This window comes from Pogona vitticeps, chromosome 2 (genome assembly GCF_051106095.1).
Source record: "Pogona vitticeps strain Pit_001003342236 chromosome 2, PviZW2.1, whole genome shotgun sequence".
NCBI lineage: Eukaryota > Metazoa > Chordata > Lepidosauria > Squamata > Agamidae > Pogona > Pogona vitticeps.
Genome location: NC_135784.1, coordinates 178,081,847 through 178,097,685, shown reverse-complemented (window position 1 = coordinate 178,097,685; position 15,839 = coordinate 178,081,847). Strand labels below are relative to the sequence as shown.

Genomic DNA, 15,839 nt, shown 5'->3' with positions numbered 1-15,839 from the left:
CAGAGAGGTTGCCTGAGGCTGTAAAGATCAAAATCCCTTCTGCAAGAAAGTTCAGAGGTTTTGAGCAGTGAGCCTCTGTGTGCATGAGTAGTTTGTTTGACTGAAAGGGACCCTTTCTGGACTGAAGTAATTACAGTATCTGTTTAGCACTAACCAATCATTATTTCCAGACTTTGAATTCAGAAAGAGCCCTGCCTTTCTACTGAACAGGGCCAGATTTAGACCGTGGGGGACCCCATGGCATTTCAGATTCAGTGGGTCCATCATACACAGGAATTACTGTAAAATGCATGCAAATCACCACATTTACACATCAAACACCATTTATTGCACATCATTGGCTATTATACGTACAATTATTAAATTAATTCTATAGGTGAAGTAAATGTTCACTTAACACAAACCAGCTCATTGCTTCCCTTCTCAACCACTTTGCCCTTCTCTTTTCATGTTCACTACTAGCACATTTGGAAGTTTCATTCCCAGCATCTCCCAGAATGAAGGTTCCTGAGAAAGCAAGGGTTGATCCTGGATATCTGGGCTGGGCTGAGGAGGCATCCCCTTGTTTTTCCCACCAGGAGGACCAAGGACCAGAGATGGCCTCCCAAGTAGCCAGCCTCCAGGTACCTTCAGGTCTCTTGTCTCTGTTTGAAAGGTGGAGACTTTCCAGATCTGGATCTATCCCATATCACATTCCATGCATTAGGGAAGATCCATTATTAGAGGGTGTGACTTGTTTTTGAAAAAAAAGCCTGCTGATTTCTGCGGCCCACATTGAACACCCTTAGTCAGGTCTAACCCACCTAGTGGTCTAGTCTTGAAGAAAGGTGCAACTGTCTTTCCAGCCTTTTGACGGGGAATGGGAGGGAACCTCATCTTGTTCTTTCTGACATTCTTTATGTCAGCCTGAGATGTGCACAGAAACACAATAGTCATAAAGCACATGATGGTGTGCTTCCTGCCAATACCTGGGATCAGTGCAAAGAGGCAGATCCCAAATAAAAATGTGACTCCATGAGGATCCATGGCTTGGATCTATGTCTTTCTCCTACTCCAAAGCCATACACTGGACCCATAATTTCTGTGTTGTAGGCTGTGGGCGTAGATTGATAGTGGCTTCAGGATGATCTTACATCAAAATCATTTGGACCCTTGAGGAATTCTGCTACAGATCCATGTTTTTGCCCCACTGCAGTGGCAGGCTCTGAAGGACCCACAATCTTTCATGTTGTAGCCTGTGAGTACAAATAGGACTTAATATTTGGCAGTGGTTTGGGGGCAGATCCCACATAAAAATCATGTAGATTCATGAGGATCCGTGCTTTGGATACATTTTTGTACCACTGGAAATCCATGCAGTGGGGGACCCATGATTTCTGTGTTATAATCTTCATGTGCAGATGGGGCTATGATTGGACATGATTTGGAGAGTATATTACAGGAAAATATAGAATCCATGAGAATCCGTGTCTGATAACCAAATTTTTGCACCAATGTAAAGCCAAGCACAGAAGAACTCATGGTTTGTTTGGTGTAGTCTGTGGGTGCAAATTGGATCTGTGACCTTACAGTGGTTCAGGGCAGATTCCATCTAAAAATCATATAAAATCATGACGATCTGCGACTCGGATCCATATTTTGAGCCACTGCAAAGTGATGAAGAATCCATGATTTTTGTGGTGTTGTCTGCAGGTACATATAAGATTTACGGTTCGATGGTGATTTGGCGAAGATCCCACATAAAAAAATCGTATGAAATTACGAGGATCCGTTATTGATTTTTTTACTTTCTGCCCATAAAAAGTTCCTGTGGTTACATCAAAAACGACGCTGATTGCACTACTGCTAACACCGCCGATGAAAACGACCCTCTCCTTCCCAAATTAACTCGGAAGCAAAGAGCATGTCGTACCATTCTACTTTTTGTATTTATGATTCAGGCTCTTCGTGGCCCCTCCGTCCCTGGGTTCTCGCGTAGGCCAACATCTATGGTTCTGTGTGTCCTAGAGTGGCACCATTGATAAACGGCGCGCAGGCGCCTCGGCCCTTTCTTTCCGCTCGGCGAGGTGAGTGCATGTGTGAGATGGCGGCTGCTAGGCCCAGGCCTGCCTAGGAGCAGTGGGGCCCGAGATTTCCCCCTGTGTTATTTTTTTCGTACCAGTAACTGACTCTTTACGCTCCCTTCTCTTTCAGACCCGCAACCATGGGCCGCCGCCCCGCGCGTTGGTGAGTTTGCCGCCCCGGAGAATTGAGAGACGCCGGATCGGGGCAAAGAGAGCGTGGTTGGCAGCCGTGTGGGTTGGGGAGGGCGGAAGGGCGACGCGGCTCCCTTGCCTATAACGAGGCTAGGGAGAGAGGGTTCCTTAAGGAAAGGGGGAGGCAGCCTTTCTCCTGGGTCGCCTGATTTTGCTGCACACCAGGATTGTAATCTAAGAATGATTAGTTAATTACTGATCCCAGTGAGCCAAATGGGGTCCCTCTGTTCGGTGGTTGCCGTTGCTGTCTAATGAGGTGGCTGTGAGTGGCCCCCAGGATCTCATTCGCCACTCCTTGCTGGGAGTGAGAAGAGCTACATTTAGAGTAATCTGCTCTTTAGTTGCGGCTTACTATGTTATCAAGGTGGCTTTGAGGGATTGCCACTGTGCAGCCTGATCTAGCGATTCAGGGCAAGAACTCCATGTTTATTTAAGAGATGGCCTGTTTTGTTCCAGCTGTCTGGTCTGTTGTCCTGTTTCCAAAAGTGTCTCCGGGAAGCCGGCAGGCAGGATATGGAGACAAGCCTATATTACTTTTTCTTCCCTTCCTACCCACTTAAAGCATCTCCAGCCTCCTGGAAATGCTGGGAGGCAGAATGAGGACCCAAATAAGTTGTACCGTGTCTACAAAAGACAAATCATGAATCCAACCCGCTAGATAGCACACACAACTGTTCACTCTTAGGAACATACAGTAGATGTAACCATTGCTGCTTCTGAAATTTAGCTATCAAAATTCAGCCTTAAACTGACATATAGTATTGGCTATTTGCTGACCAGTAGAATTTGATTCAGGGTCCTATAGGAAGGAAGGACTTAAAAGTCCTTTATATAGTCCTCAATTAGCTCTTGTTTGTAGATATTATAATGAGATTCTCTTAGAGCGTGTGTAAAGTGTTTCCATACTGTACCACAGTGAACTTAAAAGTGTTACTAGGTCAAAATGAAGTTCAGATAAAATAGTGGGAGGAGTGAATTTTGTCATGCCTCCAACAATAAATAAAGAATTATTTCTCAATTCTTTTATGATTTGCAGTAAATTTGTATTTAATCACTCTTTTGTTAGGCTAAAACAACAAGAAATCACATGTTACAAAGCATTTACTATTCCAAATTGAAAAATTAATAGATATTAGAAATATAGTGTCTTGTTGTGGTATGGAACTGTCTATCTTTCTAGTTCTAGTATGAAGTGTTTCTAAGGTTAGCAACGTTCATATGCTCGCTTTTTTTTTTTTTTGCAAAACATGAGGGATCTCTATTTCAGATCCTCACTCACTTGCTGACAGTTGCAGACTTTCTCTTCAATACAGAAGATTGTATTCTGTAGAGGCAGTAATGAGAACTGCTGGATAACTCAGTGGCTTAGGCATCTGGCTGTAGTGCCAGAGGTTGCAAGATCAATTTCCCACTGAGCCTGTTTGAGAGGGGCTGGACTCCATCTATAGTGTCCTTTCCATCTCTGCTGTTCTCTAAGATTATTGTGATTATTTGGGCAGAATGTGCATTCTGATAGTGCTGGGTGGAAGATGAGGAGATGGAATTTGGTCTTTTATTTGTTAGTTTATTGTTATTGTCATAAAAAAAACCCCTTACTCAACAATGTGTGTTTTTCCTTTAGCTATCGATACTGTAAAAACAAGCCTTACCCCAAGTCCCGCTTCTGCAGGGGCGTTCCTGGTATGTAGACATTGTTCCTTGCTGCTATGAATTGCTTTAGGGTGTTTGTGGGGTTGCATTTGTGACATGAAATTGAAGGCAATGTGAAGTTTAACCTGTAGTGGTATCGCCTGTTAAGACACAATAGCTTAGCCAAGGTGGCATTTTTTTTGGCCAATAACTTCCTTAGGGAATTTCAGAGTACACAGCTTAGGCTTTTGGTTCTCATGTAGCAATTCCTAATTGAATTACTTTCCCTTCAGATCCCAAGATCAGGATTTTTGATCTGGGCAGAAAGAAGGCTAAGGTTGATGAATTCCCACTGTGTGGACACATGGTATCTGATGAATATGAGCAGCTGTCATCTGAAGGTAAGGAACAGGTCATGGTGTGTACAGGCTGCTGTTAACGGTGCTTTTGTGTTCTGCTGCCTTCACGCTGCACCTCTCTCCACAGCTCTGGAGGCTGCCCGTATCTGTGCCAACAAGTACATGGTGAAAAGTTGCGGCAAGGATGGCTTTCACATCCGTGTACGCCTGCATCCTTTCCATGTTATTCGTATCAACAAGATGTTATCATGTGCTGGAGCTGATAGGTAAGGAATGTGCTAGAGACCCAGCTTGGGGGGGGGGTGTCCATGAGAGAGGACGCAGTCAATTAAGCCGACCAACCCCTGCTGCTATCAGTGGCTGGTGTGCACTGGCTGCGCACAGCAAACCCCTTGGTTGTGTACGTGCTCCGTGCCTCGTACAGAGCATCTTAAGGGACCTTGGGAACACTTTTGTCTCTGAGTGAAGTAGAGATGTGGCTGTCTTGGCCTCTGTTTCCAGACATTCTGGTAAGAGGCCTTGACTAATGGTATACCAGCATAATTCACTCCTTGTACATTAAAGGTTTACGTCTTGGTTTTTCTCTAGGCTCCAGACTGGGATGCGAGGAGCCTTTGGTAAGCCTCAGGGCACTGTGGCCCGTGTCCACATTGGGCAGGTCATCATGTCCATTCGTACCAAAGTGCAGAACAAGGAGCATGTAATTGAAGCGCTGCGCAGAGCCAAATTCAAGTTCCCTGGTCGCCAGAAGGTAGCGTGTATTCATTATGCCTTGGTCTTTAATGTATGATTATTTTTAATGCAAGATTTAAATGTCCAAATTCAATAGTGATACCATATGATTATTTTGCTGATTTTACAGTAATTTAATCCCAGGCAGAAAGATCTATGTCAATGGTTCCCAAGCAAATGATCTTGGGTTGCAGTTCCCGGAGGACTTAACCAGTATAGCCAGGGCTTCTGAGAGTTATAGTCTAGAACGTACGGGGGCCTAAGTTTAGGAACCACTTCTTCCTTGTTCATGTCAAGGAAGTGGAAGGATCAAGTGGAAGGGTGCTGTCACTGCCCAGGGGGCACCCAAATGTGTTTGCCATCTTCACATTCTTGGAGGCTCTTTTCTTATCCCCCACTGATCTATATGAATTTTCCATACTCGCGTGTCATTCTAGGTTACTGTTAAATAGCACATAGGGACAAGTATGTGATCTCATTCTTGGTTAAGTGGGCACAGGCTGATATGCAGTAGTAGCACATTGTAGGGATACATATGCCCAGATACTTCTTCTAACAAGTATCTTGGGTCAATCCTCTCTTCTCTCTCCATTTCTTTCCAGATCCACATTTCCAAGAAATGGGGCTTCACCAAATTCAACGCCGACAAATTTGAGGAAATGGTGGCTGAGAAGCGCCTCATTCCGGACGGCTGTGGTGTTAAATACATCCCCAACAGGGGCCCTCTGGACAAGTGGCGGGCCCTTCATGCTGCATGAGTGCCTGATCAGTCTGTAGGCTGCTTTGTTCAGTTTTATGTTTGAAGGAAGAGTCATGAGAATAAACAGATCTGTCTAATTTGCTGTGTCATTGTTAGCGTTGGAGTTTGGGTCTGTTATCTAAAATCAACACAGAAAAAAAAATCTATGTTGATTCCAGACAGTTGGGTTCAGCCTGATGTGTCAAGTTTGCAAAAGGGAGAAAGAATAGATTTGCACAAAAGGTTTAGTTGGTTGCAAAGCCAATTATTACGTCAGAGGGAGTGGCTATATTGGAGAGTTGAATCAGAATGATTCAGCTTTGCTGCAATTTGATTCACAAGCTTGATTCACAATCTGAAATCGTAAACAGTGCTCACACAGAGGCTGTGGATTGATTCAGGAGTTCTCAATTCATGCTGCCTGCAATGCAAGTCCCATTCCAGCCCATACACATACCCCTCTCGCTCCTTTCTTGGTCCCCCCTCTGATGATCTTTTAATGGTTTGTAGCCCAGAGAAGTTCCATACCCCAGAGCCAGGAGAAGATGCATCTGAGAGCTGAGGAAGATCCTGCCTTCACAGCACAGTGAGACTTTGAGGATCGGGATGAAGCAGCGGAAACCCCAACTTAGCTGCAGATCCATATTGGGTTTCACAATTAGGTGACTTGATCTGACATAACCTTGATTTTGGGAAGGGGACAAGATACACAGGTCCTGAAGTCTGAACCACTGGAGACATTTAAGCCAACTATTGCTTGTAAAATAAAATTTAACGTGCTTTGAGTGCAACTTTGATAGGAAAAGTCACTTTAAATGCTTAAATGACTCAAATTTTATAACTGGGCTAGAAATGTGCTATTTAAAACAACAATATCTGAAGAAGTTTGTTGCAATCCATGCAATATTATGCCACATAAAGAGTGTTAGTTTGTAAAACTGCAGAGCAGACAAAAATGGGATTTTTTTACAAGTTCCCTTTGCTTCACCTTTAGTTTCAATGAATAAGACTGTTAAAGGCTTAGAGCTCTCGTTGAGCCTTAGGAGAAAGCTGCAGGTTCACCTCTACAGGGTAGTGGTCACTGACTTCAAGAGCCTGTAGAAATGAGAGAGTAATGGTTATCCAGGCTTCTTGCTACTTTGGTCAGGCCTACAGCTTGTGCTGCAGATACTGTTTCTTTGGCTTGTCAAGAAAGGAGCCAGATTTCACCCACCTCTTCTTCAGTTAGTCGAAGTACCTCTGTGAAGTTGAAAGGTTTGGCTGATCCGGGCACAACAGCAGCAAGTAGCTCTTCCCCGTGGACTATGATCCTAGGAGAAGAAATCATTGGATGTGGATGGTGGGGCTCCCTTCTGACTTCCCCACCACCACCTGCTTGTAATTCCAAGGAGTCAGTCTTTGAATGCAATCACACATAGAAATAGATTGCATTCTGGACTACTGTACTTGTGGAGCAGTCCTGTGTGATGCTTCCCAGCAATCAGAAGACATGGGGAAATGCACTCCAGCCTCACCACGATCCATGCCCAAGCTGCATCTTTCTTGGTCCAGCCCTAGTGTTACTCTTTTCAGATAGGACTTGCGGAAATGACACAAGCATCATTTTAAGGGAGGTAAAGGTAAAAGTTTCCCTTGACAATTTTGTCCAGTCATGTCCAACTCTAGGGGGCGGCGCTCATATCCATTTCCAACCCATTGAGCTAGTGTTTGTCCCAAGACAATCTTCTGTGGTCACGTGGCCAGCATGACTAGACACGGGACACTATTACCTTCCCACCGTGGTGGTACCTATTTATCTACTCGCATTTACATGCTTCGAACCACTAGGTTGGCGGGAGCTGGGACAAGCAACGGGAGCTCACTCCGTCACATGGATTTGATCTTACGACTGTAGGTCTTCTGACCTTGCAGCACAGAGGCTTCTGTGGTTTAACCCGCAGCGCCACTATGTCCCTTATTTAAGGGAGATAGCTCCTGTTAAAACAACCCTTTCTGGTGTGATCAGGAAAACGCCTTTCTAGCCATCTTGCTGAACTCTGCCATAGCAAGTAGAGCTTTGGAATCAAACTGAATAAAAGCTGTAGGACCGTGTGAGCTGCCTGCTGTAATCAACAGTGGTCTTCCTGTCTTTCTACTATTGCATTGCTATCTGCACCCCAACAGGGAGCAAAACACTTCATAGCAGGGGGAAGGCAGCAGGCACGTGAGTGACTACGGACAATACCATGGCACACAAGTTTATTTTAGAATCTTGCCCAGTGCCGGACAACTCATGACCCTCCAAATGCTGTTGGATTCCAATTTCCAACAAGAGTGTTCAGCCTGGCCAATGTAAAAAGGGACACTATTTCAGCAAGATGTGGAGGGCTACACATGTCCTCCCATCCCAAACATTAGGGATAAAAGGACTGTTTTTTTTCCTGGGTGCAAAAGAAGTCATCTTTGAAAAAAGTAGGTGGCTGAAACGGAAAATGTACCACCAGTACCTGTCATAGGCACAGCAAGTCCGGTGGCTGACTGTGGTGTCCACTGCATCACTGATAAGCCAGTGGAAGGCAGGGTTATTACGCAGACGGATTCTAGCCCAAGCACTTGCCGGGACGTAGGCACTAGCAGCATTGAGATCACCCAGCACCATCACATTCTGATCAGATGGGATCAAGGGGAGAGAAGAAGTATGGGTGAATATTCTCTTCCCTGTTTTTGTCTAGTTAGCAACTTCTCTCCCCCCTCCCCCTCCCCCAGTAAGGTACCTCCGTTTTCCACTTTTCCATCAGTTCCATGCACACTCCAAACAGCAGGTCTAGCTCATGGGCAGCTTCTCGTGGACTGGCATGATGTAGGAGTAGGACAAACTCTAGGATGGCTGTTATTGTGAACGATAGTGGGTCAAACATTGGGAGAGTGCAGTAGAATTTTCCCATCTCTAATTGTTGTAAATATATTTATGGGTGGATGCCTGCATGCACACGCAGTGGCTGTAGCACTGTTTGCTTTTTACCAAATGGGTTTCTAGTCCTACTGGCTGGGAAAATGTGATTGACAGAAAATGTTGGAAATGCCTGTTGAAATTTCAGAAGTGGAATAGATTAGTGTATCAGAGATGTGGTTATGGCTCAGGCAAGGCTGACATATCCCACATTGCACTTTCTTCTATCAAACAGGTAGAACAACAGAAAAAAATAACAAAAAGGGAAACTTGGCTAAAAAAAATGGTTCATACGGATTCATGGATGGCCACAAGGTGGAACCCAAAATATATTATTCTAATATAGACAGATAGGGTTGTTCTATAGATGTAATGACATGCAGTCTGGACAAAGTATGCTAGCATAACACTGCAGCTCCCCCTGACACCCTGGAGAAGATATTTCAGACTGACCCCTTGCACAGATTGTTGAATTTAATGTTTTTTTAAGCCAGAATTCCAAGATTGCAGGTAAAAATGTACAACAGTTCTACCGATAACCCTACACTGCTACAACATTCCATGTAATCTTCCTGAAGTTAGTAGGGTCAATAGAGCAGATGATTACAAACAGCAGAAGTAGTTCCCACCAATTTATTTTCAATGATATGTATTCATTACCATTCTCATAATGCCTTCAGGGACTAGGAATGTTCTATGTATGAGAATCACCAGAGTTCAGTCCTTAAAATTGGTATCAATTGTACCCAACTGATGCATCCCGCAGGCTTTCAAACATGACTCAGCTCCTTGTTTTGTTAACAATCTGTGGACCTGTATCCAGAACAACCTCTTGGAGACCCACTGCACAGAGGCCTTACCTGTGTATGAAGAATGGAAGCGGGCAGCAAAGGGTGCCCTAACAAAGGCTTCAGAGTCCCCCAATTGGCACCAGTCAATAACCGACACAATATCCTTCCTGTCAATGAGAAAACCATAGGCAGGAAAATCAGTGTGTGTCCAAGGGGCTTTCATAGTTGGAAAAATTAAGCATAAGAAATCCGGGAAAACTTCCCCCTAGAAAGCTTCTCTCCTTCATATTTTTGTCCGCTGTATATACAAGAGATCTTAAGAGATCTTAAAAAGATGTGAAGAGATCTGGATGTTATAAGCCTGTGTGTGTGTGTGTTCTGTGCTGTGAACTTATAGCAACCCTAATAGGGTTTTGAAGGTAAGCAAGATACAGTATTTAAGGAGTGGTTTTACCAGTTTCCACTCGCCCATTGAGTTTTCATGGCTGAGTGGGAACTTGCACCCTGTTGTCCAGAGTTGTAGTTTGTCACTCTATCCACTACACCACACTGGGAATTCTCTGTAAGCATACCGTATGGCTATTGGTGGTAGTGGCAGTATTACAGTATTTAACATCTACATGGAACCGCTGGGAGAGGTCCTCAGGAGGTTTGGGCTGAGGAGTCAGCAATATGCTGACGACACTCAACTCTACCTCTTGTTTTCCACCAATCCAGGTGAGGCAGTTTCTGTGCTGAACTCATGTCTGGATCTGATAATGGACTGGATGAGGGTTAATACATTGAAACTCACCTACCCAGCCCTCTTAACCAGGACTCTAATCCCACAAGACAAGACTGAAGGTTGCACTTACGGAGACAATAAACTTGTGTAGAGGTTCATACCATTTCAGAGGCTGCAGCTGTGTGAATCCCATAATTTGGGTGTTCCTCCATGGAAATAATAATTATTTTTCTACAAACTATCCTAGCCTTTGGTCTGACAACTGTGTTTTCTGTGTGGAAGGATTTAGTTATTATCGGTAATGTCATATCAAGTGAGGCCCTCCCAGGACTTCAAGATGGTTCAGCCCCGAGGGGAACCTATGGGGGAGCTAGGACGGGGTGCTTCATCTGTATTGCTGTGACACTCAGCAGTTCCCTCACAAACGTTGGCTTTTATACTTGATATTTGAAACCCATCTTCAAATGGCTGCTTAAGTAACCAGTTCATTTGACTTCTGGAGGGTTAAGAGTTACCGACTCACAGTCCATAAAAAGTTTGTCCTACAAGTATGACATTAACTTCAGAGGACAGGGTGGGAAAGAGGTATAAATATAATTAATATAAAACTATGTCTGCCAGAACCTGGGACGTGGTGGCGCTGCGGGCTAAACCGCAGAAGCCTGTGCTGCAGGGTCAGAAGACCAAGCAGTCGTAAGATCAAATCCATGCGACGGAGTGAGCTCCCGTCACTTGTCCCAGCTCCCGCCAACCTAGCGGTTCGAAAGCATGCAAATGTGAGTAGATAAATAGGGACCACTTCGGTGGGAAGGTAACAGCGTTCCGTGTCTAAGTCGCACTGGCCATCTGACCACGGAAGATTGTCTTCGGACAAACGCTGGCTCTATGGCTTGGAAACGGGGATGAGCACCGCCCCCTAGAGTCGAACACAACTGGACAAAAATTGTCAAGGGGAACCTTTACCTTTACCTATGTCTTACCAGGGAATCCCTCCAGCTCTGTACTGATTTATAGCAACCGTAATAGGGCTTTAAAGGTAAGGGAGACATTTAAGGAGTAGTTTTACTAATTCCACATTCCTTGGCCAAATGGGGATTTGAACCCAGGCCTCCTGAGTCTTGGTCTGTCACTGTATCCAATACACTACACTGGATATCACTTTCAAATCTTACCGATACACAAAGACCATCTGCTCCTTGTAGCTGCCTCTCCCCAGCCTCTTGCTCTCTAGATGGTGGTAGTGATGAGAAGAATCATGCCTGCCCATGAAAGAAAGTCATCATGCCATTTTGCCTACACACTGTGTGTCCTCCAAGATAATGGAAGTGCAAATCAATGGCTGGTTTGTGCATGCAAAGAAGTGTCTGGAGTCCTGGCCCAGGGGATTCTCTAGCTCGAGAAGGAACAGCAAATGGTGTCCTCCTCTCCTAATCAATGTGCATCAGACCCGAAGGTGCCTCAAATTATTTTAGCATCTGAGGCAGGAAAGCCATGAAACACCGTTCCTGGCAGTAAGAATGTAAGACTAAATTATATGACTATAGTATGCATAGAAATAATTATAAAAATAAAATAACTAACATTGTGCATCCTCTACATACTCAGTTTGTTGTTGTTGTTGAAATCACGTCATTACCTAATGGCAAGTGGTATTTGAGAAAAGGGTGGCAAAATTAAGAGAATGGAAGATAGGAACACACAGCTTCTGACCACAGGTGGGAAATGTTTCTTTAGCCCTACCCCACCCCCTCAACCCATCCATGAATACAAACAAACCCAACCTTCCCTAGCCTGGTGCCCCCAAATGTTTTGAACTGAAAATCCCACAAGACTCAGATGATAACCAATGGAGAAGGGCTATGGGAATGAAAATCCCAAAGATTTGGAGGGCACCAGGTTGGGGAAGGCTTTGTCAAGTAGACCCTGTATTCCTAATACAGCCCTGTATTTCAGCCCTTTTCTTCATGTGCTCATAGCAGCGGGAGGCCAACATTGCAGTCTGAAGTGGTTCTGCCCGTTGTGCTCCTGCACACACAGACTGAGCTTGTGTTTGGAAGTATCAGCTAGTACCTGTTCAACTCCCGAAGCAGTATCCGAATAGCTGAGCCCCTGGCGTCCCGCACCTCTTGCACAGCAGAGATATCACAGCGAGAAAGAATCTGGTAATAGAACAGCCATGTATTGCAGAGTTCTGAATTTCTGGTAAAATTTCTTTTTGCTATGCAGTAGAGGTACAGAGATCTACAAATGAGAATAGCTACAAGTTCCCCAGAGCACATTTCTTTCTCATTAACTAGCACTTGAGGTCTCAGAAACTTACTCTGAAACATTTGGAGGAAGAATTTTTTAAAAAGTTACTTACAGTAGCTTGAAATTACAGACTTGTGCATGCTGCTTTCTTTTCTACACATATATTCGGCGACCACCTGAACATATCAGCAGCAAACAAACAACTGCCTTCAGCCCAGGAAAGAGCACTGAGCACACAGACCATGTCGCTTGAGAAACGTGTATGAGAACTGGCTTGCTGCCCTGTTATGTAGTCAAGAGGAGAAGTTTGGTATTATTTTCTCTAAATTCTGAAGGAGACTGGTGTTCCATGTCCACAGTGAACCACCTTAAATTATGTGTGTGGCTTCTCACACAGTCTCTGAGCAGATGAAAAATTGGGTGTCTAAAGAGAGCCTAATTTCCTCATCCTTGTGTCCCTAGAGCAACCAATCTTCTTGTTTTAAGTGCTGTCAAGCACGTGTCCATGAAACCTGCAGGCTGTGAGTGATTATATTTCTGAGAGGAATACTAGGAAGCTCACACCTCTCCCTCTGTCTATTGCACAATTATTCCCTCTTTCTACGAAAACATATTAGCCATCAGACAAAACACTGTAAACAGTTGGGATGTGTTCTTCCTCTCTCCTCCCCACCCCCAGAGGATTGCTCTACCTGTCAACCAATTTACTAATTACATTTGCAGACATGGGATGCACCAGGGCAGGCTCTTGTTTTTAAAGCTCACCCTCACCATCTCCCTGTAAAAAGTCTCCCTGGTTCATCGTTTTCATCAGACAGTTATTAAAGGTACAAGTGCAGTGGCATCGCTTTGAGCCACGCTACTCACTTATTGAACCTTGGGGTCAACCCTTGATGTCAATAGGCAGTACTGGTGGCTCCTCCGTGCTCTAAACCACTTCGAATGGCACAGTCCTTTTGAGAGGCAGCCACATTTCATAGGACATCTAAGTCCAATTGGGGAAGATTTCAGCCATAGCCCTATTGGCCTGTTTCAGCAAAAGCTTGAACAAGGCAAAAACAGAAATATTGTGAGACTAACACATACATTTCAATGTAATCTTTAGTAGATGTACAGTAATCCACTCCTTTAAACTCAAGCAAGCACCTGAAGAAGTGGACTGTATCCACAACAACTCACACTAAAATCAATTTGTTAACCTCAAAAAAACTACCATTTTCTTGTTTCTGTAATTGGGGAAGATGCATATTCTCTAATCTCTTTCAGCAGTACAGAAGATACTGTAGGGGTGTATGGCCCAAGGTATGATCCAATAAAAGGTATCACCCACTCCTTGTTCTTTCTGGGGGTAGGGATGTAAAACGTGCTTTGAACTCAGGTAGATAGAATTTGCAGTTTGCACCTGTGCACCCGGTGGTCTTAATTGCTCGGCGTGGCACAGGGTCTTCTTAGGAAAAGCCCTGCCCCGTCACTAACACCACCCCATCCTAGGCATGTCAGGTCATTTGGAATTATTCTTTTGCAGTGGCTGTGATTGACTCAGAGGTGCTGTATCCAGAGTAGTGGCGATAAAGAATTAAGCAGGCCATTCTCAAAGGTACAATTTCCTTTGCATAAAAATAATATTTCTTAAAATGCTTTATATAGAGAGCCTGATATCAGTCCATCTAGATCAAGTGTGGTCTGTGTGCTATACCAAGGCGTTGCTGCTGTTGTTATTTTCAGGTTAGGTCTTATTTTAGGGGAAAGAGAGTATGATGATGATGATGATGATGATGATGATGATGATGATGATGATGATGATGATGATGATGATGATGTCGTTGTTGTTGTGACTCACACTTAATCTCAATTGACACATCATCCTTGCTCAAAAGAAGTTTTGTTACAGGTTCCTATGCAACCTTGTATCATGGATCTACTGGACTATTTTTCCCCTGCCTTTTGTATGTTGTATTTATAATCTCCTGCAGAACCACCTAAGAACCACGTCTGCAGCTCCTGCATGGGGATATGTATCTGTGTGCATGCAGTGCCTTTGCAACTGTCCTCCAATCTCTCATCCATTTTTTTTTCATTCATTACATTTATACTCCACTTTCTCATTAGTTTCAGATACAGGGCTCTCCTCCCTCCCACTTTATCCTCACGACAACCCAGTCTGGCATTTTAGAAGGAGAATGAATGACTGGTCTACGATCATCTAGTGAATTTCACGACTCAGTGGAGACTCGCCCTAGCCCAATTCACTCACCACTCCAGCTCCCTGTAGAGTTTCCAAGCCAGGTTGGGAACCCCGCTTTGAACCAATGAAGCATTCCTTTTTTTCTATCCAGATCATTTGCGGACTCACCTGGACAAGAGTTCCCATGACCTTCCGGTTCGATGCTTTGGCTCTCCCAAAGCTGCGGATGTTGAAAGCACAGATTTTGAAGGTCGAAGCTGTCAGCAGTCCACCTGCCAGGAGAAGCAGCAAGATGGCGGTGTGTGTCATGCCTAGGATTCCTAGATGAATAAATGTTTGCATGTTCATATCCATCTAACCAGGAGGGGAAATGCTTGCTGAGAGAACTACACTGCTGTATCAGCAGCCAGGCAGGAGAGGATACAGGCCTTTGTGCTGTTTTGTTGAGCCTGATGTGTGACAGTCCAGCAAAGAAAGTGCTGGGCTGCCCCAGCGTGATCACTTGCTCTGGGAGAAGGGAAGGCAGAGACTCACTTCCTCTTCCCATGCCTCATTAGATTCTAGCGTATTTCTAGATCTGTCCAAAAAAAACAAATCACCAGCATGAGTTATGTTTCTCTATATGTATGCTCTCAGAAATGTTCTGGAAGGATAGTGTTGTCAAAGGTCCTATAAAAACCACACATGCCAGTTCTCTTTTATCAGCTCATTCTTTTATTGATCTTGCAAAAAATATTTCCGTCTTGAGAGCATTAAACATAGTACAGCTGAGATGACACTAGTGTTTCTGGATGTGTAAATTATATGCATCATGGAGGATCCTTTTGAGGAATTTCGTAGGAGACATGTTGGATTTTCTGTTGGTGATTTTTAAAAATAGTCTAAGCATTCAAAGAAGTATTCGCGAAGGCTTTCATAGCCGGGATCTAATGGTTGTTGTGGGTTTTTCGAGCTCTTTGTCCGTGTTCTGAAGGTTGTTCTTCCTAATGTTTCGCCAGTCTCTGTGGCCGGCATCTTCAGAGGACAGGAAAAACACCAGCATGTGATTCCTGTTCTCTGAAGATGCCGGCCACAGAGACTGGTGAAACGTTAGGAAGAATAACCTTCAGAACACGGCCAAAGAGCCTGAAAAACCCACAACAACCATTCAAAGAAGGACAGTTTGTAAAACATTCCTGGTTTAAAACAGTACATAATGGTGGCAATAAGCACCCATAAATAGAATTGAGGAATTACCACTGGGAAA

General features: G+C 44.2%; 2 protein-coding genes and 1 non-coding gene across 3 annotated transcripts; 2 read left to right on the top strand and 1 right to left on the bottom strand.

Annotated features, from left to right (window-relative positions):
* Window positions 1–2,042: 2,042 nt before the first annotated feature.
* Window positions 2,043–5,812, top strand: RPL10 (ribosomal protein L10). The gene is made up of 6 exons (XM_020792941.3): window positions 2,043–2,226; window positions 3,877–3,935; window positions 4,178–4,285; window positions 4,371–4,509; window positions 4,832–4,994; window positions 5,578–5,812. Exons 1-6 carry the CDS (start codon window positions 2,204–2,206, stop codon window positions 5,731–5,733), a joined length of 648 nt encoding a protein of 215 aa, XP_020648600.1. The 5' UTR covers window positions 2,043–2,203; the 3' UTR covers window positions 5,734–5,812.
* Window positions 4,562–4,695, top strand: LOC140705272 (small nucleolar RNA SNORA70). Its single transcript, XR_012084700.2, has one exon. It is a non-coding gene; the product is annotated as a small nucleolar RNA SNORA70 (small nucleolar RNA).
* Window positions 5,813–6,620: 808 nt separating the features above from the next.
* Window positions 6,621–14,902, bottom strand: LOC110078652 (deoxyribonuclease-1-like). The gene is made up of 7 exons (XM_078384071.1): window positions 14,762–14,902; window positions 12,229–12,317; window positions 9,504–9,601; window positions 8,468–8,580; window positions 8,201–8,358; window positions 6,928–7,024; window positions 6,621–6,809 (listed from the first exon to the last, which is right to left on the bottom strand). The coding sequence occupies exons 1-7, from the start codon at window positions 14,900–14,902 to the stop codon at window positions 6,735–6,737; spliced, it is 771 nt and encodes a 256-aa protein (XP_078240197.1). The 3' UTR covers window positions 6,621–6,734.
* Between the last annotated feature and the right edge of the window lie 937 nt (window positions 14,903–15,839).